Here is a 26,273-nt window from a genome sequence, read left to right as displayed (position 1 = left end):
GAAAAAGCTATACTCTTTACTGTTATCCGAATGACAAAAGTACATAAACATCACAGAGAGTACACTTATAGCCGCGAATATAATTTATGTGCACGATGCTGAAGAGGACTTTGACGCTCTAATTAGTGCATGATATCATATCTAGAGCAAGGATAACAAGCTGAAGAGCCGAAATGAAAAAAAAAGAAGTAGATAATAAGATCGAGTACATACGCTCGTTCGATGGGTGGCTCGGTCTCTTTCAACCTGCAAGTAAGGATCAGACGCCTAAAGTTAGCACACCTCAAGCATACAATATGACATTACGCAGAGTGCTAAAAATTGGAGATTCATTTTAAGATTACATTCACTTTAGCCGTTCAAGCATTGACTAGATATTTTAAAAATTTAACAAAAAAAGAAAAAAGTTATAATGCTTTTGAAACAAAAAGTTTTTTTTTCTTTATAATATTTCTACGTGCATTAAGAACCGATAAAAATCTATTATATAACAAAGGATCTGTTCAACCGAATGAAATTCTTTCAAAGAAAACATATAATTAATCTCCAACATAATGCGATCTTTTTCTCTGCGCAAAGAAAAAACAAAAAAATAAAAAGTGATATCAATAAAAATAATAATAGTCGTTGGCAGTTATACAACAAGCGTTTTCTTGTTAAGAAAGTTTAGAGAACAAGATTGACAGGGAGCAAATAAAAAAAACTTTGTTCAGAAATTAAAGGTAGCTGTAGTAGTAATAGTAATCGTAGTAGTATAGTAAAGTAGATAGACGATACCATTTTCTTCATATTCAACAATTGCACACCTAATTACTAGTTTTCAGAAAGAAGAAAATACAGTTGCATAGTAAATAATGCCTATTGAAACATGTTATTTTCAGAAAAAAGATTTGTTATACTGTTGAAAACAATTACTTATACATTAGATAACAAAAAAGTTGAGAAAAAAACTGTAACAGACCTTAGAAGTTCGAACTATTTGACCACTACGTATTCACTGTTTTGAAATATAACAATAGCGTACATCATTAATAGAATTATATATTAAATATCAATAAATTATTTCTGTAGAATACTTGGAAATAACTCTTGAATGAACGAAAATAGCGGAAGACAAGTGTTACGCTTTTTTGAGATCATTTTTTATGCCCACATAATTATGATTTTTTGAAATAATACTTTGCCCTAATAAATATTGTTTAAATTAGCTATTTTCTGATACATTTTATTTAATGGAAAGAAAACCTTTCATTATCTATAACTGCATAAATTTATGCATATAAGACATCCTAAAAAATAAAGTATATAAAAATCCTATAGTGTATAAAAATCAGCTTATTGTTCTAAATAACAATTGTTGTCAAATGCTCCAGTCGTAACTTGAACTCAGCAAGCGACGCGAGGATAATTTTTCTTCTTATACGCTCATAATCAGGGACTCATTTAGATCACCGTTCAAAGTCTACCAGGTGCATGTGAGATTGGTTCGCACATTTGAAAATCGAAAAAATCAATACAGCGATGCTTACCTTTCGCTGGCGATTGAGCTGTTACGAGATATCGATTTCGGAGACATCTCGAAGTCGCTGTCGCTACGATAGAGGAAGCTTTCGCGGCGTTGTGGCATCGCCTGAAGCACGAGACCTGTGCTTGGCGATGTGCCGCCTCCTCCGCCGGCGGATCCGTCCAACGTCGAGGCGCCATTTTCGACGTCAAAACTGTAAGGTATTCAAGTTTTCTTATTAGTAATTTTCCTTCCCGCGACCTCTTAGACAAGCATTCTATTTAAAATTTCATAAAAATTTGTCGTCTTTCTCAACTATCCAAGCAACGTGTCATTGACATTGCTAACAAGTGATTCGTTATATTTGTAAAAAGCAACGTGTTTCACTTCAAATATTGTGAATGTGCATTAAATTCATTTATTTCTACTCACTTTTGTCTCATTTTCATTGGTTAAGATGTCATTGGTAATATAGCTATTATGTTTTATAAAATTCAGCTATGTGAAATAATGTAGCGAAGCATTTTAGAATTACAAATAATGTTTGTACAAATCATATTGTAGCAATAAAGAATACTAATGGCAAGACTTATCGAAATTAATATCTCGATTATAATTACGTGCTCCAATAAACCTATAAAAAATAAACACCAGACATATAACCTTGTTTCACCTCATTGTAAGAAATCAATCTTCGTGGATAATCCATATATTCAGACGGACATAACATACGATTACTGGGTCAATTAATAAAGTTTCGTGATAATTTGTCAGTGGATGAATTGTAAATTCACTACATTTTGAAATTTACAATACCTTTTTAATAACGATAGACGCTTGTACAAAGTCTAACAACATTTAACCTATATTACCGAAAGAAATAGTGGTACATTTTAGCAGTGTCCGAGTGATACATACATCGCAAATTTATAATCACCCATATTTTTGCCTGTCACTGTTGAATACTAAAAGAATGCTCTTTATTTATTGATTCTTACGGTCCGAGTTGGTCTGAGTACTTTTATAATTTTCAATCAGACTGGGCAAGTTATCAAAAGGCTTTGAACTAGTTACGTTTTACTTTAAATTTCGTCGATTTATATGCATTGCACAGGAGATTCCTACTTTAATCTAATTTTCAAGTTCTCAACTCGATCTTCTTTTTATAATGCGCTGAAATACTTAATACTTTTGAACACTTTTTACACTCAAGTTGTTTTTTTTTATCAAAATATTGAGTTTTTATGATATCACGCATTGCGACTATAAAGTCGCAAGTTAATGAGAAACAAAAACCAACGTGAATTGCGAGCTCAATATTTAAATTAATAGAATACAGTACTGTATTTGGTGTACAGTGATGTACTTTATGAGTGATTGATTCAATAGCTATAATTATTTGAGCATGCAAGCGATCATCGAAGCGAGAGAAAATTGAACAAGAGCTTAAATCGAGAATGCAGATAGCAAACGCGCTGAACGCCAGTGTGGTTTGAATGGATGTAATTGAATTTAATAGAAAGTGGAGAAAACATTTTAGTTGGATTGAGTGACAGCCGCGCGGCGCAGCTCGAATTCTATGCGCAATAAATTGGTAACCGTTCAATCTGGAAAGCCATAAACTTGATAAGCCGCTTTCGGCCTTTGTGCGGCAAACTGACGCGTAATCTTGTGGGTGGCGGATAGGGGACATCTAAGCACGCACACTTCTCCAAAGAACAATCTCACTTGAACGGCACTCTGTCAGAAATGTCAAACTCGCGTGTGACTCTTCAAAGCCCTGAAGCTTTATTCAGCTCGCGCGGCACCTATCTACTTACACGCCTCGACGTACGTATTGCGCTCGTTGCAGCAGCGATGAACGCGCGCGACACGTGCTTTCGCGTCTATTATCCGTTGTGCACTCCACCACGGGGGAAAATTGAACTAGCAGCGACGTTCCGTAGGTATCGACGTTGCCAAAGTATCACAGAAGTAATGCAATTGGGATAACGAACAAGGATCGAGAAAGAAAGAGGGTCAGACCGGAGAAGAGGCCGAGAGCTGATGAAAGCCAAGGCTGCGTCAGCTTTAAAAAGGCTGGATTAAGAAATTGTTGACGGCATCAGCGTAGTCGACGAGGAGGGCCAGGAGCAGGAGCTCGTTTTCGCTAAAAGCTCGATCGCCGGCGAGTACTTGATGAATCGTGCCGAACAAATTGCTATGCTCGGAAGAATTGTCGACGAGCCGAGAAAAAGGAGACAAAAGACCGACGGGTAAAAAGCACGAGTTGAGGGCTTATGGGCAACCGCGGCGAAGAGGAGGAGGAGGAGCTAAAAGAAGAAGAAAAAGTACAGTGGAAGGAGGAAAGCGAGAAAAGCTTGGCCGGTACTAACGAGCAAGAGAGAGAGAGAGAGAGAGAGAGAGAGGGAGAGTAGGCGAGTGACGTAAATCCAGTAGTAGCGCCGGCGCTTCCGACCAACAAGCTATATACTTATCTACAGAGCGCGGGGAACATTTAAACGCCGTAATCGCGCCGTCTCTCACTCGTGCTTTTCACGCGAAAAAAAGAGAGGACGAGCTTGGTCCCCTCCCACCTTATACAGCTCTGGAGCCAGTCCCTCTTTATCTTTGCTCTGCCCTTGATATTCCTCTGCTTTTGTTGCTGCTACTCGGAAAGCTAAATTCAATCAAAGACGCAACTTGATCGTCCGGCAAAAAGAGAACAATTTATTCGATCAATGAACTTTCGCTGAATTTCCGCTCTTGGCTTTCGGACTGCCTCGGTTTTATTTTAAATTTACCTTTGACAATCAACGCTCTCGGGTTCTTCAGAATTTCAATGATAATCCGATAAAATCATAAAGCCCTCGAGTCCTTTCATTCCATCTTGGCTTTAAATATGCCTTACTTAAAATTCATGAATTGAAACTGATGGGCAGGGCGGCCTTTTCATTGTTTCTGCCTGTGAATTAATTTGAATAGGGGACGCATAAAAAGTTGCTCATTACTACACGAGCAGAGATAGCCTCGTTTCAGATGTTAAATCAGCTCGACGCTCATTCGGTTCCATCATCCTATTTCTACTCTATTTTCGGACGAAGCTGAATGCTAGTATGGAATAAGTTAACAAGTTTTTTCCGCAACAAATGACTAACTGTTAAAACTGGTAAATCGTTCGATAATCTTTTCAGCAAGTGCCGCAAGTACTTCTACAGATTCCTATCAATGGCGTGTAATCTACGAGGATTAACTAAAGTAGCAGCGAATCCTATTATGATAAATAACAAATTAATGAACTGAAGAGATGTTGTTTAATTAATTACGCTTCGATGGAGACTTCAAGTTGTGGATGCATTATCGAAATTAAACTCGAATCCAATATTAATATACCTTTCAAATAATTTGGACCGATTAAGATGATTGCTTCATTCCTGAGGGGCGACCTACTCATTATCCATCTGGTTTTGTAGCTTTCGTTTACCCGAGGGAAGTGTACACTTGTAATGAAATCATCTTATTCATATTTAGCATTCGAATTTCCAGTCGAACGAAATAGCTATTAAATCGTAGATCCCGGATTTCACTAAGAAAGCCTAACTGCCCTTAATACTTGAATTATGGAGTATTATAAAAGTTTTCAAATCATTACTCATCGATCACGAGTTCAATAATATGAAACTTTGATTTCGTGATAAATAAATGAAAAAAAAACTAGTGAAAGTAAATCGTCTCTGGATGGATATTCGCGTATTTAATTGATTAAGCACATAGCTCTAAGTGATCGTGGATTATGGATGAATCCTCAGAGAGAGAGAGAGAGAGAGAGAGAGAGAGAAAGAGGCAGAGAGAGAGAGAGAGACAGAGAGAGAGAGAGTCATAAAATGTAAGTGTGCACGCATGTGTGCAATCCAAAGTTACGGATGCCGATAAACAAAGCCGTAAATGAAAATGATGAAGTTTGAGTAGAATATTGGTAAAGTTAGACGACAGGCGATGCGACGCGTGCACCCTAGTTTTATTTCTTCTTTTTACACGAACAAAGAATTGATATAAAAGTTTTTGAACGAATTGATAGAGCGGCAGGCGGCAGCAGCGAAGCGAAAGTGTTCAATTAGAGCGCGCAGCATGCTCGTGCGACGCTATGTAGCAGTCGTGGTGCCTCGATGTAACGCAAAGGTAAAAAGAAAAAGCAATTAAGCGGAATGTAATGATGAGTTATTTGGTTGGACGTGAGACGTTGCGAAACACTCTCCTTGCCTCTGCGGCGTGTGCAAATCGTCCGCGCAATAAAGCAGACGTCGTCTCAAGCGTCAACACACTACAAGAGTCTACGTGCGACGAGGCACATTCGCGTTCTATCTATCTGATGACCTTGAAAGAAAAGCAGCTAATGTACGCAACGTGCACGTGGAAACTATGTAGCTGCCTCGCGCTGCTCGAAAATATCTGCCGTTGAGACCAGAAATATTCCGGTCGCAAGTCGGGCGACTTTGCACCCTATAAATAACTCATGTCTCTCGGTTTTCAACTCAAGTTACAAAGCTCGCGCTCGGCGACCAAGCCACCTCGCACTTACTTACGAAAAGCCCATCGGCAGAATAGCAATACCCTAGCAAACTATTTATTTGGACTTGAGCTCTCCCTCCACGTTATATCGCGCTCTGCCGTGGAATACACTCCACTATGTTGACTCGGCTCGGCTCGATCATCAAAAAGCTTTCCATCAAAATCCTACACATAGTTCAGTTGCACGAGAAATTTCTTCCACGTGTAGCATTACACGATACGTTAATAGAATCTAGCTCGGTTGCAAACGAGCCAGTTATTCAAAAAAAGTCAATGGCATTGTTTTCGTTTCAAAGCGAAAGCACTTCACTTGGAAAAACGTTCTGTCAACAAAACAGATTCGCTGTGCGGCAATATTTATATCAATTTATTCGCGTGGAACCGAAAAGGTTGTCGTTGCTCCTGTATTTACATCGGGATTCCTTTATTAAAGTTTGAAAGAACGAAAAACCAGAGAAGTGGAGAATATCGTGGTCGCTGATGTCAGTACTGGTGTAGAAAATATGTGTGAGAGAAATCGTGCCACTAAAAAGTCTACTCACTCAAAAACAGGCGATTCGCTCGGTGCCAAGACCAACCTCGGCAAAACGATGGCCTTCGTGCGGCGCGTCTTGAGTGTCTGGGCCGAGGTAAAGGAGGCCTGATACTCCTGGGCGGTGATGGGCGAGTGCGGGCTCAGAATGTGGATTTTCCGGTCACTGCCCCCGGGACTGGTAAGCGAGATAAAATTGTTGGGCGGCGGCAAGCTGAGGTGCTGCAGCTTGGTGCGGTCGGTGCCGGCGAACAAGTTGCGCCGCACCTCGGCCTTGAGGCTCTCCTCGCGATGCAGGTTCTCGCTGCTCTTGGACTCGACCGCGTGGATGCGGCGCACGTCGAGGCGCGACGCCGTGAGGAAGCTGCGATAGTGGTGGTGGCCGCGCGGGCCCACGGCACCCACAGCTCCGCCGCTGGTCACGTGCGACTCGGCGGAGGCCGAGCACAGTGACTCGCACGAGCGCGAGTCCTCGACGAAGTTCACCTCGGGCTCGAGCAGCTGGCGCGAGCTCGTTCGCAGCGACTCCATTGAGCGGGCGGTCGCCTGTGCCTGGCAGCCAGCGATCAGCAAGTTGTGACGGCTCTGCGGGTGTGCCGGCTTCTGTGGCTGTCCTCCCTCGGGCTCGTAATCCTCCTGGCTCGAGCTCGAGTGCGGGCTCCTGGTCGTCATCGTGAAGAGGCCCGGCCGGCCGACCAGCTGCTGGTGGTGCTGTTGATGGTGTTGCAGGTGCTGGTACCTGCTCGAGGAAATCTGACGGTAGGCCTGCTCGCGGCCGCTGCTGCTGCTCGACGAATGGATGAGCATCTGGTGGTGGTGAGGCGGCGTATCGCTGGGCGGCGATTCGTGGACAGTGCCGTCGAAAGTGCGCGATCGACCGAACACCGGAACGCCGATGTTGAGCATCTGCTGGCGCGCGGCAACGTTTTCCGTGTGAGGAGCCAGCTCCTCGTCCTTGGGTATCTCCTCCACCTCGTTCTCCGACGAAGAGGTTATCTTCTCGGAGCCCTCGACGGAATCGTTGTTATCTCTCTTATTGTGGAGGATGCGGCCGAGGGCCATCTTCTTGGGGTTGGCCACCTCGTCGGGACTGGCCACGGCCTTCTCATCGGGCTCTTCGTCGTCCATGCTACTAGTCCCGGCCAACTTGGCTCTTGCGGAGCCTGACCTGTTGGTGGCAGCGGTGGGAGCGAGCGACCGTGGGATCAGTTGACTCGCGCGAAACCCCGGAGCGCTGCTGGCTGCGAAGCTTCGGCAGTTGCTTTCACCGAACCCTACGCTTGACCATCGTTGTCGTCCAGTCCAGCTCACTATTCCTACTGCTAATTATATTCTTGTTTTTGCTACTTTTGTTACTCTTGCTGCTCTTGCTGCTCTTGCTGCTCTTACTGCTTTTCTTATTCTTGACGCTATTGCTGCTACTGCGACCGATGGGACAAATTTTTGCTCGTAGCCGCGAATGCAACATCGCTCCGGCTACGGCTCTGTTGTACTAATACTGCTGCAGATGCCTCCACTGCTTTACCGCTGCAACCTTCATTAACTCGTGAAGCTTGACGTAATTGCGATTTATAGTCAATTGCGTTTCAGTGACCTGTCGTTACTGCTACTGATCCTCTACCACTGCTGCACTTTCGGCTTATTGAGCTTTCGTATCGTTGGCTTGCCTTTTACGAGGCGCAATTCTCGTGCCATGTCAGGTTTAAAATTCGGTGCCACGCGACTGCTATACCTATCCACGCGATATCGTAACAGTTACAAAGGAGCACCTTTTACAAACCAATTCGATTTTTTTTCTCTCTCACTCACTCACGCAATACACAGTTTCGCTTTTTCCTCAGATTATTTAATAGAGTTTCCACTTATATAAAAAGGAACTTCAATAGAATTCATTCCAGTTACTAAGTACATTTCACAGTCATAAAACCCAGGTTACTGTCCACAGATTACTCTATAATTGTAATTTTTATGAATAATTTTAGTCAAAACTCGTTCATTTTTCGTAGATATGCTTTCATTTTTAGTTCAACAACTCGAGGTTTATTCATTAACCAATTTTCAACTTTATTTACCGTAGCTATTTAAGACGAGTATTATGAGCAAACACTTTTACAAGTAATTGCAAAATAAAATTGTTTGAGTGTCACGATTACTTAATTTTAATAGATGTTCCAGGTATTATGAGAGAAAAAAACGGCGATGAATTGTAAATACGATCGATATAAAAGTTTTTACCAAACGAATTCGTCTATTCGTAAATTTATTTTATCGCAATGGTCGCTAAAAGTATTTTGTCGATAAACACGGATCGAATAAAAATGACTCGGAAAATTGCGATATTTGCTCGTGGAATAATACTCACTATATATATTTTATGTTTGAACAGTTGGAAATGTGCGTGTACGTGTGCTTTGTGATTTCACTTAATAAATATTCGATTTAAATTTGTACAAAATCGTTAGGAAATCTTGAGTCTTTTTGTGAAAAAATCGATTTGAAAATGAACAAATGCTTACGTAAAAATGATTACTCCTTTCGTTGTACTGTCTTTGCAACAGAAATTGCGTGATTCTTCGAGCGGGAACAAGGCATGTATTTTCATAAGATAATGATCTGATAAACGAATACGAAAAGGATTTTCCAAATATTGTTCGTGATAAATTTATGTATCATAATATTCATAAAGGATAAGCTGACTCATTCGACGAGATGAAACATCCAATTCCCAACAGTTAGATAAGCTTATAGCATAATAAACATCAAAAGTAATTGGAATGTGTATCGAGAAAGCAGCTAGTTGGCGTATGACTGGAGGAAGACATAATGAGGAAATATGAACTGCAAAATGCTAAGTACGATTTGATGGCAATCAAAAGTGGCGAACAAAGCGGATAAATGAGCCGAAGGATAACAAGTAAGTATCACTCGAGATTGCAGAGAAGAGGCTATCTCTGAAGATGCGCTTACAAAAAAGATATAGCAAGTCTGGGCTGAATCTACCGAAGCCAGTCATGCATGCATCAAGCGTAGCGCACACTCACGTACATATATACATACGTATATTCATGTATACGCCAGCAACAGTAGTAGCCCTCGGAGCCTCTTTTCTTTTGTTCCACCACTGAACGGCTTCATAAGCCTGCCTCGCGCGCTTTTCCCGAGCTAACGCTGCTCGATTATTTGTCTTTCTCTTCGCCAAGGGTACTGGTCTAGTCCACCCATTTCCTGGATATCGCGCACGTGTGTGTGTGTGTCTATATGTGTGCACGTGTGCACGTGTGTACGTATACTTTCTCTACGCTCTATATCTTTGCACTTGCCTCTGATAGATGTCACTGTTTTAGCCTATCCCCCCAGTGCTTCATTTGCCCTCGGTTTTTTGTTTTACCTGTGCATCGACTCGTTATTTTTTTCTTTTCAGCCAGACTTTTTTTCCACGCGAATAGTCTAGTACGAAAAAATAGACACTTGAGAGTGAATGCACGCTAATTAACGCGTCGTCTATAAGATATAAAAAAAGTTTTTGAGCAAGTCAGCTCACGGAAAAATGCAGCCAGCAAGTGAATCGATTCCAGGGGTACATTATCGGTAACAAAGGAAAAGTTGCTCAGCTGTTTTGACGAATTTCTGGAAATAGTTCCGATTTCTCTATTTAGCGAGCGAAATCGATTCCGTTGACTGGAACTCTATTAATTTCATTGGCTGATCGTTCCCTGTACCTCTCTTTCCATAACGTTTGACTGACGGTCCAGTCACTAACGTATTGCGGAATTTGTTTCGTCACATTGTTATTCAGTCCCGAAGAGCAAGAGAATAACAAGCTACTTATTATTCAAGCGGGAAGGCGGAAAAGATTCCGAAGAACAAAGCCAAGGAAAGCAGGACAAGAGAGGAAAGAGAGAGAGAGAGAGAGAGAGAGAGAGAGAGAGGAAGTCAAGAGAAGAGAGTGCATGCAACGAAATCCGCTTGTTTTTTCATTTTTTCCTTTTTCTAGATTGGATTTAACCTGTACCACGATATAGATATATGCTGTCTCCGACTATTCCAAAGAACTAAACTCTGTTGGAAAGCTTTGCCTGCATGCGCTTGCGCAGTTTTTTAATTAATGCTCTATATCAGAGTCACCATCGATCGAAGTTCCTTCTTTTTTATTTTTGCTATTTCTCCTTGTTACTCCTAGTTGCAACCCTTACAAGTGGCGTTCATCCGTTCATCCATTAACTTAGTGCTCATGATTTTTGCTCTCTCTCTCTCTCTCTCTCTCTCTCTCTCTCTCTCTCTCTCTCTCTCTCTCTCTCTCTCCTTCTCGGCGTCAAGCTCGTTAATTTTAGTGACGCTTACGCCCAAGAATTTGTAGCGACTTAATAGCCAAAGATCTGAGAATTAGGAGGAAATCTGACTTATATTACAAATGCGTCTTTTGACAAATCATCGGCCATGCTATTCAGTTTAATTTCGTCATTGTACATCTGAAAAAAGAAAAAGGAAAAAGAATCGAATTCTTTTATCTGAATCTTTTATAATATAGTTCAGAGCAAACTTTTCAAATTTATCGATCAAGTTTATGAGCTCAAAACCAAGTTTAGCCGAATGAACATTGAAAAGCTTTTTCCTCCTTCACTTGAGCTGTTGACGTTTCGGTATGGTAATGAAAGTGAAGACGAAAAAATGTTCACAGTGATTAGAGTCAATGTTTTCAGTGTTTTGTTTCTGTTTTTGTCGTTGCGGAATATCAATAATATTGACGAATAAATGACTGTAAGAATGGAAACGCGCGTGAAAAAACATCAGTAATTGGAACTGACGAGGAGTTGAAATTGAAACAAACTGCAACGAGAATGTATAATTCAGCAAAAGTGTTGTTTGTTCAAAGCTTGCGACCTAGAATAAAAAGTAACAAAAGGAGCCAGGCGCGGTAAAAGTTAATCAAAGTAAAAGCATGTGTGTAGGTGGGTATGAATAGCTGCGAGAGTCAAATATCGAAAAGTCAATTGGTAGTGACGCAGGAAAAGCAGCAAGCGAGGGATGAAACAAAGTAGTAAAATCGGAAAGCTCGATCGGGGCTGTGAATGTAGCTTAGCGCTTTTCTGCCATAGCTCATCTCTCTTTCATTCGGGCAAACAGATTGGCCTGTCGATATCGGAGAACAGCCATTTGCCGGTGCTGCAGAAAACGAGAGAATAATGATCGCGAGACGTGAAACGTCCTTTGCTCCCGCGTGAAACGCCCGAGCTCACGCCCGCCGCGTCGACGCTCATCTCTTGCCTTTTTTTTCTCTTTGCTGTTTGCCCCGCATGGAAAACAAGCAGTGGCCTCCTTCTTTATCTCTTTCTCTCGCGCCCCTTTTCCCTCGACCCGCAGCCTCTATCAACAAACAGCTCTAGGACTTTTACGAGGAAGAAACCTGCAGACAGCACGAGCGCCAAGATTGCATACAACTTTGGCGTGCTACAAAAACTTTATTTTAACCTTACCGATCAACTTCGCACTTGTTTTTCGCCCGACGAATCGTATCGCCTGGATAATCACGTATTATTTTCGCACATGACATCAAACTGCAACGAAATAATGAAAGAAAATCGATACGCAAAAAAGAATGACGCGAAAGACCTTGATGAGCGCAAGCAAACTTCGGCCAAGCATTGAAGTGAATTGGTTTGGTTTTCACGGATAGAATCTGCCGCAAATCCAGCCTCAATTACTCGACACTTTATTTGTCGCGCTTTTTTTTTACTGGCATAAAACGACTCAACTGGACACGTCCCAGTTGGCGAATGAGGACCGACGTGCAGCAGCAGCAGCAGCAGCAGCAGCAGCAGCAGCAGTGCGCCCCGTCAGCCGCAACTCTGCACGGCGCCAAAGTAAGTCGCACTTTACACGCGGGACGTGCCTCGGCAGAGGCAGCCGAGAGGAGCCGTTCGATGTACTCTGTCGGAAAGGTGCTCGCGCTAGCAGTTATTGTCCGTGTCTGCCGTGTCTGTGGCTGCGCGGCAACAATCCGCAACGTACGCAACGTATACGAGTCGACTTTCAGCGTTTGGACGCGAGCGCGAGTGAGCCACAGTCGTATCAGCGGAATGAAACTTGCTTCGCCGAACGCGCGATTGTCTGAGCCTCCTTTTCAGTTAATTAGCTTTGAGAGCCGCCAGCAGACGACAGTCGCCGGCTGCGAGGGAAACTTGGAAACAGCAACAGCGTGATTATTAGTAGGTATCGCGCCACAGGAAATTGCCTTGCGTCACTGGCTCTGATACGTGCGCCTCGCTTTGACTCCATCGCCTTGGCAGCTCGTTTATAGGACTCAACTCTAAACCTTACTATTCAAAGGAAATACGCTATACAGTCTATCCTCCGAAATTGATGTCATTGCAGACTGGCCCCGTGCTTTCCCATTCTATTCTTCGACTAAGGGGATTCTTTTTGTTCTCGAAAGCACAAGTGCTTTCGTTGTTTTTCTCAGTTTTTGCAGCATTTTGTTAGACGCCTTACTGTCCTCTCTTATTTTTATTGTCAAATCTATAAAAGATACTTATGCCAAGCACCATAATTTTTTATGTTTGTAGCATCCAATAGTTCGAAGCTCAATGTCGTCATATGTTCAATTGATGCTTTGCATTATAGTAATAGTTGTCAATGTTTTTTGTATTCTAGCTGTTACGATACTGAATGATTCCTCTATCGCGTTCGTCTACTTTCCTGAATTCCTATATTTTACTCATAAATAGATATCACGTTTTCAGCACACTGTAACTTATTTCATTCTATGAGATTTTGTCAACTCATCAAGCTCTTACGGAAAAAATGAAGTTATGGGTTTGCATATTGTCATCAAGTATTGGCAAAACTTTTTGCGGTCGGAAAATATGATTTCATCTCGTAGCTACGTAGATATATCATGAAACTACCTGTACGTTAGCTGGCTTAGCTGGGAAAAGTATTTTTGAACATCAACAGATTGTCAATTAAATTAGAGGAATGAAAATGATACTTAATTAGGCTAAATGCAAATGTCAAGAGTGGAGGAGCTCTCGATAGAAATACAGGAAATTAGAGGTCGCCGAAATTCCGAGAGATTTCCAAACCTCTTTCGAAGTGATAAATTTGCCTCTGGTTTCTTTTATCAGCGAAGCGTGTACTATCTCGGTAAAAGATGAAACGTTGCCGGCGTTTCGGCGCGAATCACAACAACGCAACGCAACCTGTTATCTCTGCCCAAATGATGTTCAGATTATAGTATAATATATGGATTGGGCAGAGCTCGCTCGCTCCCCATGCGCGATAGCAGACGCGTGCTTTCAGCGCGGAATTTGTGAAGCGAAAGTAACTAGAACGCACGTGACTGCCGAGATGAGCAGCTCGTAGACGTAAGAGTGAGAGAGCGAGAGAGTAGCACGTGGCATGGACCGAGCCAAAAATGTTTCGTAGCATCGGAGGGCAGGTTTTCAGCGTGATTCGTGCTTTGAAATATTAATCGCGAGCTTTTAGTCTGAGTACCTAAGTGAAAAGATATATTTGGACTGGAGAAAATCGATTTGCCGATGTCAATTTTTTATATTTGTTCGGCCGGCGTAGTGGACTGGCAAAGAAGAGAAAATTGATCTCGTTAAGAAGAATTATGGAGCATCATTAATTTAAAATGTTGCGTAGGATAGTTATACAAATCAACACTCGAGTAGCAGCCGTATCTCACTCGACAGATCATTTACGTAGTTAAGAAAAAAGCGCTGTGCCAAATACTTTTGCCGTTCAATCACGCGCCGTACATTGTTTGTGCAGTTGTATCGGCACGTAACACAATTATGACGTTTCAACCGGAGCATGTGCTTTATTAGTGTCAGCGATATGGGAAAACCCGATCGCGGTTCTTCTCTGTTTACGTATAGTTGTTTGCTTTATGATACTTATTCTTTTTCCACCTTCTACGTACTACGTTCGTTTATCAAATTTCTGATACCCGAAAGACAGCTTTGTTGAATATTGATTCTTTATCGGTCACAGTGATAATGTCTCTTCCGTGAACTATACTTTTGACAGATTATTTTTTACAAGAAATAAAATATGACTCTACCAGTTGGACTTTTATTATTGAAAGGTTATATCTCTGCTTTATTAAGACTAAGTATTAAATGATAAATGACAGGTATCACCAAGATTTCATTGATCAACAAGCGATCAACGTTCTCCTCACGATTCCTAGGATCTAATTTATCTCTACAGAGTATTGCTTTGCAATTGCAATTATTTGATTTTTTTTACCACGTCATTCAGACACTTCAAAAGATTTGAATAACTTAGAGCTTTTACGCGGAAAAAACTGCTTACACAAGTGGGCCATGCGAATAGTCTAATTCTCGTATAAAAAATATCATTCATGATCTCATTGGCTGAAAAATTGTCGTGTTTTTCAAACTTGTTCATCATTTTTCAATACAGACGATAAAAACTACATAAGTATATCAATTTAATTTTATTTTTTTGCCAATAAATGATATTATCGGCTATATTTCATATCAATTCATGGCATTATTTAATGCATATTGAATTTTCGAATTGTCAATTTTGTCAATAAAAGGTTCGATCTATATTCGTAGCGCACGAAGCACCCTAAACATCACTAGTTAAGCATAGCTTAAATTAACTTAAGGTGGTCTCCTATAGATCATCAAAATGTGGCATAGAAGGTGGAATGAAGTAAAGTTTATTGCCTTTTTCCTTTGTATAGCCAAATACCGAGTTTTTAAATCTTTCGTTTGATTTAATTTTAAAGTATGTAGCATTGTCGGTATATATTGTTTTGGGTATTCAACACTCATAAGGCTTTTTTATGACGCAGTTATGAAAAATTCAACGGCGAATAATTCACGAGTATGTGATGAGAAAAATATCTTTCAAGTTGTCTAGTATCGAAAACAAAAAGATAACAGTCGGAAGAATGAAATAAAACAAGCGACGATTTTTCTTGGCTAATAGTTGCGACGTTAGTAGTTGATACATATAACAAAATGCTTTTGCTAGTATCCCTATTAATAGACTACGTGTCGAACAAAAGTGAAAGGAGAAATAAAAAAAAAAATCTAAGTTGGTCGAGATTTCAGTGACGTACACGGGCCACCTACGCAAGTGTTTCTGCGTATTCAATGAGAGATGGCTATGCGATCAGCGTCAATCACAGCACGTGGTAGTTAATTGATTGAGTTGAGTCGTCGGCGAAGATAAAAGATCGGTCTTCATACCGCACAAGCGTATAATCCGAGTTCGCGCGAGGTCGCGCTCACTAACACACCTCTTAAGTAATCGATGGCCAAGGTCTCGATTTTTCCTCGCTTCGTATAAAAGAGAGAGAGAGAGAGAGAGTGGCGGCGATTTGTCGATAAACAACTGTTGGGTAGACTTTCTTCGTTTGAAAAAGACAAAGCCAGAATCGTGCATTTGTCGCGCTGTTCTGTTTGAATCGAAAAATACATATACCTACGAGAAGCAGATGGAAATCGAATCAGTGAAGTGAAAAATTGAAAAGCTCTTCAAAGATAAGAAAGAAGAGATAGATGTGTGTGTGTGTGTGTGTGTGTGTGTGCGCGCGCGCGCGCGCATGTGTATATGTTAATCATTGATGTTGAGCGTTTGAACTTTGAATATATGAAATCGGAAAACGGCTAGTGGTGAGGAGAATTTCCGAGGATAAAAGTTAATTGCTTATCAAGAGATGCTCGAGCTTTTTTGCTTTCATCATGGATTCCATGTAGACTTAACTATTTTTATCTTAGTTATTAATATTTGATGCTATCTCACTGTGGCTGGAACTTTCATAGAAACCTAACCACGCAATTTATTATTACAACTTAAACGTTTTTTAAGTCATCATCAGAAAATTATTTTTATTATTCTCAAGGAAAAGTTATTGTTGTCATCAACATTTTTATATCTGTAATTTATTTTATTTGTAATTTTAATTTTTTTATTCTGAACTTAAAATTTTACCGAGTTTACTGCAATGCATTTCTTTCTTATTGTTTTATTAATCAATATTTCATGAACTTGTTGACGACGAAACAAACAATATGAATGAAAAAATTATTTAACATAGTCCGAGAAAACAATGTCGTTACAATATGTTTGTCGGACAATATTGTCTAGCGCTAATATCGATCGGTAAAAGAATATTATAGTGAAATGAAGATCTCCAACCTTGATACAAAGGATTCCTGACTATAAATATTCAAAGTATTCATGCCCTTTCTTATGCGTTCACAGACAATGACAAATATTTTATCTATTTTTTTATAGTCATTACGGAGCTATGAAATTCTTGAATAACTTGAAATAGTAACTTAGACGTTTTCTTAAAGGCAAAGAAAACACTAAGTTCACTTTTTCCTGTGAACTAACAATGTACTGTGATAGTGCAAATGTTTTCTCATTAGATGTTTTTTGAAGCTATATTTCTCTCGTTTGTAGAGGGAGAAAAAAATTGCATAATAAAACAAAAAAGAAATAAATATAAGCTATAACAAAAAAAATTAAAATAGTGCTATGTAGTCGTTCAGAGTAAGCAAAGGGATATGAAAAATATCAAAGTAATATTTGAAGATACCTACGAACTTCTATTATAATGGTACGATTAACGAAAGAACATCCCGACTACGACAGCATATGAACAACTTTGCATATTCATGCAACGTTAAATCATTAGTAAGGAACGAAATTCATTGCATTTTCACTTATTTTGTTGGAGTTCGTTTATTGTTTCTTATTTTGAACGATTATGTTAAGAATTATTTTTCACTTGCGAATAATGAAACTAATTTGAAAATTAAGGTTTGTCACAGATATCAATAACAATGATAACAATACCTTTTGTATTGTGTTCTTTGTATGCAGTATATTTAAGAAAACTAAGGAACATATATCGTTAGTAAATAATTTTTGCATTTGCACGACAAAAAAATAGGTACATTAAAAATTATGATCAATACTGTAAACATTTGAACAAGAAAAAAGTATCCATTATTCAAAATATAACATTAGGAGATATTAATTCAAATTACCTAGAATAATTACTCTTAATGAATTCATTGATATAGTCTGTTTGATTTGACTCAATATGAAGGACCAGTCATTGTAGAATAAAACCACACGTTTTTTCGTATATTTATATTATGAAAAAGAAGATATATGAGATGAAAGTCATTACATACACTGCAGTCCATTCATAAGAAGATTTTTGCATACAAGCAGCCGTTGAAACGGTTGATCTTGTATAACTTAAACTTTCACGAAGTGCATGTCAATTGATCGTCCTTTCACAAAAAGTACGTGTACGTCTTTTAGCTAAATAAGGCATGGTTGAGTACATAAAACTCGATCGCTGATCAAGCACGCGAGGGGAAAGACACAGTTTCGTGTACGTGTGTGTGTAGTCTTTAAAGTGGGCTAACGTCGACACAAATACGCCGCACGTACGATGAAGGAAGAAGAAGAAGAAAAAGAGGAGGAGGAGGAGGAGGAAGGAAGAGAAGAAGTCATAAAAGAACTAGGGAGAGTTGCAGAGAGGCTGAAAACATTATTCCAAGTTACGAGTCTTCCTCGTCGCATTTTGTTTTAATTAATGAATTTTCAGCGAACGCTCTCTTTCTTTTGTCCGCGCTCCTTTTTTATGCGCCACGCAGAGTCCCCGGTTGCGCTATAAAACCGTGTGAAAACGGGAATGCAAATGACGCGCGCCCGGCGCTTTTGCACGCGAGTCTTGATGCACGCCTAGCCTGTTTTACTTTTTGCTTGCGCGCGCGCGCGCGCGCGAATCATGCCTTCGGCTGTAATCTAATGCCGCTTTATCGCGCAGTCTTTCTTAACACTGTCAGCTTGCTGTCGCGATAATTTTTCACTAATCAGCATAGAAATCTTGCAATGATTGACGAGCAAATGTACGGGCTTACCGCTTCTAGTTTTTTGTTCTTCGAGTCTCGAGGCATCGATCATCACTGTTACGATCGCTCTTTCTGCGACGCAATCGACGAAACGAATCCGACGAAGGTGCAGATTTTCTTGAAGCTACATTTGCTTCATTCTTTATTCTAATTATCTATGTAATTATGAGCGGCCTTTCGAACAAACGATAGTTGTACTATGTTTCAAACTCTAATTAGCGGACTATACGAATAACTTTGCTTACTTTGTTTACTTGATTCTGTGTTCTACAGTCTTGATTTTGCTTACAGCGGGTATATAGATAAGAAGAGAGATCATGCATTTTTTGTGTTCGCTGCTGCGACCTAGATGTCTGATGATAGATCACGAACTAACAGGAAAGTACAGTTGCTTTAATTTAACGTTGGCAAACCCTTGGCTCGAAATTCGATCTTGATGAGTTTGTTTTTCTGCGAGTGTCTCGAGCAAATAAAATTAAAAAAAAACGGCAAGAGAGCGCATTTGAAGAATTCATTAGTATGAAACAATATAGCGGTGGGGAATGTCGCGAAAAGAGGTTGGCAAAAGCAGAGGCTGGCTGATATCTGTACGATAGAGTGCACATTTCTCGGAGAAGAAAGAAGACAGCGAGCGTCCCGGGGAATAATGGGAATCCTCGCTCGGTTGGCGCGGATCGAGTGGTCAGCTGCAACCTTATTAAGAAACTCTACGCGCGCATATTTGCGGCTCACCAAGAATTCTGTTTATGCGCCGAGACGGGACATGCGGCACGTATGCGTGTATATATCGCGCGCGATGTACTCGCGGCTGAAACTGTTGATTTATGCAGAACAGATGCAGCAGCGCGACGAAAAGCGATCGCGAGTGAGTCACACGAGCGCGCCGATCATTAGCTATATAGCAGCTTGAGCTTTTGTTCTAATTTTAAAGCCTTTCCCAGACGGCCGCTCGCGTCTCCGCGTTTCGTCGGGTATTCGACGCATTCCTCGCCGTCTCTTTTGTAACCGACGCCAGCAGGCTGACACACAAAATTACATCATGCCTCTTCTTTTTCTTTTCGTTTCTTCTGCTTTTCAGACACGTGCCAACTCATACGTACTTCATCAACTGGCCCTCGTCGATTTTAGTTGCTGCCTGGTGCTCCGTTTTCGTCGTATTCGCGAGCTTTGCAGAATTGCTTATGTTACTATTCAATAAATTCGTAGAATTCGTCATGGGAACGAATATGGTGCCTCTTTACGAAGGCAGTTGTCGCGCTGGCTTTATCTAATCAAAATTGCGCTTTCGTCGATGAAAAAATCGAATGAATATTTGTTTCCTCCGCGTATATAATGCTCGCTTTGAAATACATACTCACGCTCGAAAGAGAAGAAGGAATAGGGGGAGGGGGTCTCTAACATGAAAATTGCATTTACCGCGCGCTAACATTTTTGGACAAAGAATTTAATAAAATAAGCTTATGTCGAGTGACGCGAGGAGGAAGGTGCAGCTTGCATTTTCAAAAGAAGATGCTCAAAGCTGAAAACCATGAGCTTGAAAGCTGAATTTCGCAAGCATGTTTTCTGTGGAGATAACTACGTCTGCATGTTGATGCAGAAGCTTTGGTGAAACTTGGTTTTCATGCAGAATGTAGCGCGATAAATGATCGCACGCGTTGGACCGTCAGGGGCTCGGGCATAATCGATCTGATTACGCGAACAAGCGATGTGCACGCGCCAAAGCGCCGCGCATCTTTGTGGAGCACGCCTGCCCTTTAATTCGATCAGTCGCTAATATCTTGGGGACAGCGGGCTAAATGTCCACTGCAAGTGAAACCTTAAAAAGTCAATCCTTCTCTGCCTCTCTCCCGCTCTCTTGCCTGCGTGTACACGTGCTCGCACGCATAGAGTTTCCAGTCATCTTGCGAGCTTCACCCACTGTCTTTTCTTTTTCATCCTTGTTACGTAGGCGTGACGCAGTCGAGTCTTCAAGCGCGGTTCGGTTTACCGTGCTGCTTCGAGCGTTTAATTTCGGCGACGACTATATCTTGCGAGCTCTCGTTAGCATATGCAAGTATGCAAAGCAGTTCTCCTCGGTCTCTAACGGACTTGCAAGTTTTTTACGACTTTCAGCAATATCGCACGAGAGAAAGAGATACGGAAACACAGTTCTGCACTTTGGCATTTTACGAACTGCTCTAGCGACTGGAATATTGAATATCCGCGATGTTGCTTACCGATGCACCCCGAGTTTGTTCTTGGTTACAATCAAACTTTTTTTTCGCGGGCTGAATCAAGATATTATTGACGGCACTTGATGCACTATTCATCTCCTTGCATAGAAATAGATCTATACGAAAAATCCAGCTTTGAAGTAGATTTTCGCTCGAACGCTCCTCAAATATGTATTTGAATTTTCTAAAATATTTATAGGACATATGTTTTTCGTGCGTTCTGAGAAAAACGGAATAGGGGACATAAAATGTAAGCGTCCAGCTTTTATCGATCGCTGGCTACCCACTCCAAATACGCAGCCACACACATTTTCCAAAATAACAATATTTCTTTACTAAAAAGACTTGATATATCGCCGAAAAAATATTAGCTGTCTTTAAGCATGATTTAACGGCCAGACGATAAACAATAAACCTGGCTAAGCCCGGAGAGACAGAGCTTTCTAATGAAATGCAATTTTGCAAAAAAATAAATCTCTCGGTACGAGCGATAGTGCGAAACAATTACTGCCCATCCTATCAGCGGAAAATTTCAAACATTGCAAAATATTTACAAGGGACCGAGCAGCTTGGCATACAACGATACTGGCATTGTACATTTCGATTACGATTAAAGGAATAGCGCGTGACAAGAGATAACACTGAAATCAGTCATGATGGAATTGACAATAGGTTGGAGCACTTCCTCGGCGATACATCGGCGAAAAGCTCTTGTCGATCGCTACATCGCAGACACACGCGCACACAACATACGGCGAGTGAGTGAGAGAGTACATTCACTGCGAGTATCGGTTGCAAAAGGCGAATGGCAATAAATCCTCTCGACAATACGCCGACAATACGTCACAGAGAGGGAGAGCGCGCGCATCAATCATCATCGATTGTTAGCGGCAGCTCAAGTAAGACGTATATCTAAAGCGAAGAGATCTCTTGGAAATTGCACGAACTCTCTCTCGAGCTAACGGCACTAAACTTGCAATTTTGAAGGTAGCGCAGCAGCAGTAGTGGAAGTAACAGGAATGAGTAGCACTGAGCACAAATAACACCTATGCCAATATTACCGCGAAACAAATACAAAAGTCTCCTTCTCTCGATATCAGCTCGTAGCCTTCCGCGCGCACACGCGCGAACGTGCTCTTCTTCTTTCTCACGCGCGTCCGTCGTCGTCATCGTTGTTTTGTTTTGTTCGTCGCGTTCGACGACACGCGATACGATCGTCCACTCCGACGGGCTTTATGCGATCGTGCGATCGCGCGATCGTCCACGAAACTCGCGGGGCTCGCTATTTCGGACGGACGATTCTCTCTAACGCGCTGCTTCCGGACGACTCGTTACGCTAACTCTTGTGCATCATATTGCCGTTGGGATATCCATCGGTCGCGGCTCCGTTGATCGGGTCAGGGACCTCCTCGCAGTCGGCCAGACGGCGGAGAAGGAAAAACCGAGCGACTAATATAAATGTAAATAGCAGTCCGCGCACACCGGTTCGCCATGAGATTGACAACGACGAAAAAAGTTGGATAAGTCCGTGTTATTCCGCTGTCGACTTTGGCCCTGTTGCATTGGCTGTAACCAAGCAGCAGGCATTCGCTGTCACGTCGAGCGTGCAGCGAGACAGCTTCGGAAAGGTAGGGTGGCGCGATTAATTAGTGGTTACCACGCGGACGCGCGCCCGTGCGAGCTGCACTGCTAATTGGCCGTTTTGCCGCTCGACCGACCTCTCAAATGTTCGCCTGGGCAAAGCCGTGCACGTAGCAAGTGGCGATTCGTTCGAACGATATCAGTTTCCAGCCTCTGCAAAGCTCTCGTCCACGAATTTTGGCAACTCTTAAATATTCGCTCGCGTTATTTTATGCCGCGAGAAGGTCGCTTTATTTTGCTGTCGTTTAAACGCCTCTGCTTAGTTCTCCCCATAGCGGCGCGATCGATGACAGATTTTAATATTTATCACCATGCTCGCGATGCAAAAGGCTTTTACGCTCTACTTTTAGCACAATAAATAAATTGCCTGCGTATGAGTGAGCTTTTTCATCGGCTTTATAACAATCGATTATCTACAGAAGAGCGCGCACCTATACCAGAAAATAATGCCATACAAATTAGGTTACCTTCCGCGCTATAACTCATTTACCCGTGCAATAAACCACCTTACCTCTCTCTCTCTCTCTCTCTCTATGATTCATGCGCTCGGAATTCCCGCGGTGAAATCAAGTTCAATGCGACATTGTATCTCGAGTTGTAACAAATACAACCACCGAATTCGAACAAAATCCATGGCCAAGTAAGTTTTATCAATTTTTTATTTTGAAATAATCTCACGTACTCTCTGTTAACGAGGGCGAATATTTTGTCATTTAATTAACTGTTTATTACCCAGCCAATTAAAACGCGTAGCGATATAGACGGCCGGTAGCGCGGACGAAAATTCGCATAGCCAGAAATATTTTCGAATGTATTTCGAGTGTTACTCACTTTCGAAGTACTAGTACGAGTTTTTATTAAAAAAGAAGTCTGATCGCGGGTTTTTCAAACCTGAAAATGAATTTATTAATGAAGTCGCGCGAGCGAGTTGTGAGAGCTACATTAGCGTTTGAAACGCAACTAATTAGAATGTGAAATCTAGAAGCCCGTCAAGAGAGAGTAATCGAAATTTGGAAAAGCACAGCGCGTCATTTCGAAAAAGCAGTTTATTGAAAAAGTCGAGGCGAGAACGAACGGTAAACGTAAATGTTGCAAGAAGCAAGTGGTCGGCGGATGCACGATGCGCGACGCCACGCGGAGATTGCAGATAGGAAAGAGAGAAAGCGGAACGTAGCTATCACAGGGCAAAACGAGCAGCTGGTTTTTCTCGCGGACTCAGCATCCCGCGGACACTCACCTCGCGCGCGCTCGCGCGAATCCCAAAGGCAGCAAAGGCCGCCGCTGGCGCGCGCGATACGTAACGTGTCGTGTGAGACGCGGCTGCGAATTAACCGTTGCAGACGCGCGGCCTTTCCTTACATAACCGCGAGCCGAGCGCGGGCTTTGTTATGGAAATCGAGTTTTCCTTTTGCTCCCGTGGACTCGGTATTTTTGCTGCAGCGCTCGCTGCAACAAAAGGCGCCGACGAAAGAACGATACGACGACGCGAGTGCGCGCTCCGTTTCTGGAAGCCGCGAGCTCGTGATTACGTCGAAGAAACACTTTGGCCCGGTTCCGCGGCGTCTAACAGTTTGCCAGCGAAGCGTAGCTTCCGTGGCGCGGCCGTCCAGGACAGCGAGGCAGGCAGAGCTTGTGCGCGGAGAGAAAGAGACTTTTGTCGGTCGCGAGCGAAGGCAGACGTACTTGTCGTTGATAATCCGGCGAGAGTGGTGGCGATGGGCACCGATCGACCATTGATACAGAGGCACTCACTAGATCGAGAGGCACGCACACAGCTGAGCGGCAGACTGGAGTGGCGCGTGTGCGCGCAGTCCGAGCTTGACTGAAGCCGTGAGCGCGCCGCAACCGCGAGTTGGCGTTCTCGAGCGAGCGAGAGCAGCCAGCCGCGCGTCGTCGTAGTCGCGCATGCTGCTGCTGCTGCTGCTGCTGCCGCCGCCGTACACTGGACTCAGCCACCACGCGCGCTGCCTCCCTACTACTTTAGCTAATGCTATACGTGCGCGCTCCCGTCCGTTTTCTTTCCTCGCCACTTTGCCGCCCTACGCGCGCTTGCGATGCGCTGCTCCCCGTTTGCGCCTAGACCCGCCAAACGAACAGAAGGATATGCGCATGCTCGTTAACAAATCCAGATATTGCTGCAGTGGGAATGCTCAAGCCAGACACCAGATCGCGAACGTTTCATTTCAGGATCAAAACAATTATGCGCCCGGCAATTTCACTGCCTTTACTTATACGTCAGCGCAAATTCTTTCCCATTACTTACTTACTTATCTACCTTACTCGTCCCTTCACCTTTCGCTCTTTCGTTAAAGCTTCCAAATTTAGTTTTCGTTGCACGCAAACGCTGACCATTGTAGACACAATTATTACAATTATTTAGAAAAACCGACAAGTCATACGAGCCAAATGAAGCAGCCTTCCAGACGTGTGTTTTGAGTTTGAACTTTGCTCCACGTAACGCGAAACGCATATCCAGGTAAGGTGAACACCTGCACAGGTGAGCTAGCAAGACAAAAATAGACGGATAGACAACGGTAACGCCAGATAAAGACGTTGCGGGTTTCAAAAACATATTCGATGAACATTTATTTCATCAAATTTCGCTTATTTATTTTTAGAAATATTCGATCCCGAGGGGGCTTTCTGAGGCCAATCGATCAATATTTATACATGAAAGTATCACTTTATCAGGTCATCTCGACTAGGTACGCAATTAAATGATTAATTTAATTATGGAAATGTAATATTTTGCGTAACGTAATTTTTTATTTCAGCAAATGTGCGACATTTTCATAATGTTCAATAATGAAGAATGCAACATATATTATTAAGTCACTAGCGTATTGAAGATACGTGATACGGTCTGGGCATAATTGCCGTTTAGTATACTACAGTGACAAAGCTACTGCAGTAATGCAAAACCAACAGGAAACACTGCACAAATAGAGTACGTGTGAGTATGATCATTTATGATAGTTATATCCGGTGACGTGAAAATACATTATTTTGTCTGAATAATCTTTACTCTAAACAAATAGTAATTAATTCAAAACATTCTCTTATTATAAGTACTGTTTGTAAAAAATTAGTGAATAATTGTTTGATCATTTTTTGTTCTGATTAGTATAGGTAATGTAATTAATACTCGACTGCATAATTAGACGATCAAATGAAATGTTTAAAATCAGTATGATGCGGTTTATAAGCTTAACTGTAAGGTAAATTGATCGAGATAAAAGTTTATCAGTCAATATAAAAAACAAAAATAATCGTGCCTGTATAAGTGAAAAAGTGTGTACATCTATCTTAATGAAGAACAGGCAAGATAGATAATAATCTGTCGCTTTTAATTAATTTACTCAGAGTTCCGACTGCTATTAATTTTCTCGTCAGGATTCCATCTTGAGGAAGTTTTAAACCCGCAAGGATTCAGCCCAAAAATGCTTTGTTCTGATCTCGGATCGAAAGAGAGAGAGGGAGAGAGAGAGAGAGAGAGAGAGAGAGAGAGAGAGAGAGAGAGAGAGAGAGAGAGAGAGAGAGAGAGAGAGAGAGAGAGAGAGAGAAGAGGATATATGTAGCCGAATGAAAAGAACGAGATTGTAGAAATTGGTTTTCAGAAGCAACTATCGCTCTTCGTTTCATTCGTATATTTATGTGAAGTTGATATAATTGAATATTAGTAGGGATTTTTATTTGGCGCTTTTTAGTTGAATTCTTTCGACATTTATAGAAAAAAGGCAACTTTAATCATGAATATTGATCACGGACGGAGATCCTCAATTACACGAGATGTCACTGTAACAGTCAGACGTGACTTTCACGAATGGAGTTTCAAGATTCTAGGAGTTTGCCAATATACGAAAGATAGCTACTGTAGCTCTGACGGTTTCGTCTTTTCGACAAAGTATATC

At 41.7% G+C, this 26,273-nt stretch overlaps 1 protein-coding gene across 3 annotated transcripts in view; it reads right to left on the bottom strand.

Moving 5' to 3' along the window:
• Positions 1 to 24,318, bottom strand: part of LOC131671496 (cAMP-specific 3',5'-cyclic phosphodiesterase-like) — a 48,725-nt gene extending 24,407 nt beyond the window's left edge. Inside the window, exons 1-4 of one of the 3 annotated variants that reach the window (XM_058947964.1) lie at positions 24,046 to 24,318; positions 6,595 to 8,118; positions 1,530 to 1,718; positions 214 to 246 (exon numbers count right to left, since the gene is read on the bottom strand). In XM_058947964.1, the coding sequence (XP_058803947.1) occupies positions 214 to 246; positions 1,530 to 1,718; positions 6,595 to 7,712 (1,340 nt within the window). In that variant the 5' untranslated portion in view covers positions 7,713 to 8,118; positions 24,046 to 24,318. The remainder of the gene's footprint in view (positions 1 to 213; positions 247 to 1,529; positions 1,719 to 6,594; positions 8,119 to 24,045) is intronic. The other 2 variants (XM_058947967.1, XM_058947965.1) reach the window with 2 other exon arrangements.
• Positions 24,319 to 26,273: the final 1,955 nt, after the last annotated feature.

The sequence above is a fragment of the Phymastichus coffea genome, unplaced genomic scaffold (assembly GCF_024137745.1).
Source record: "Phymastichus coffea isolate CEN01 unplaced genomic scaffold, Cenicafe_Pcof_1.1 PCOF00127, whole genome shotgun sequence".
Lineage (NCBI taxonomy): Eukaryota > Metazoa > Arthropoda > Insecta > Hymenoptera > Eulophidae > Phymastichus > Phymastichus coffea.
The sequence above is the reverse complement of the archived record's forward strand: the minus strand, read 5'-3'. Positions and strand labels throughout refer to the sequence as shown.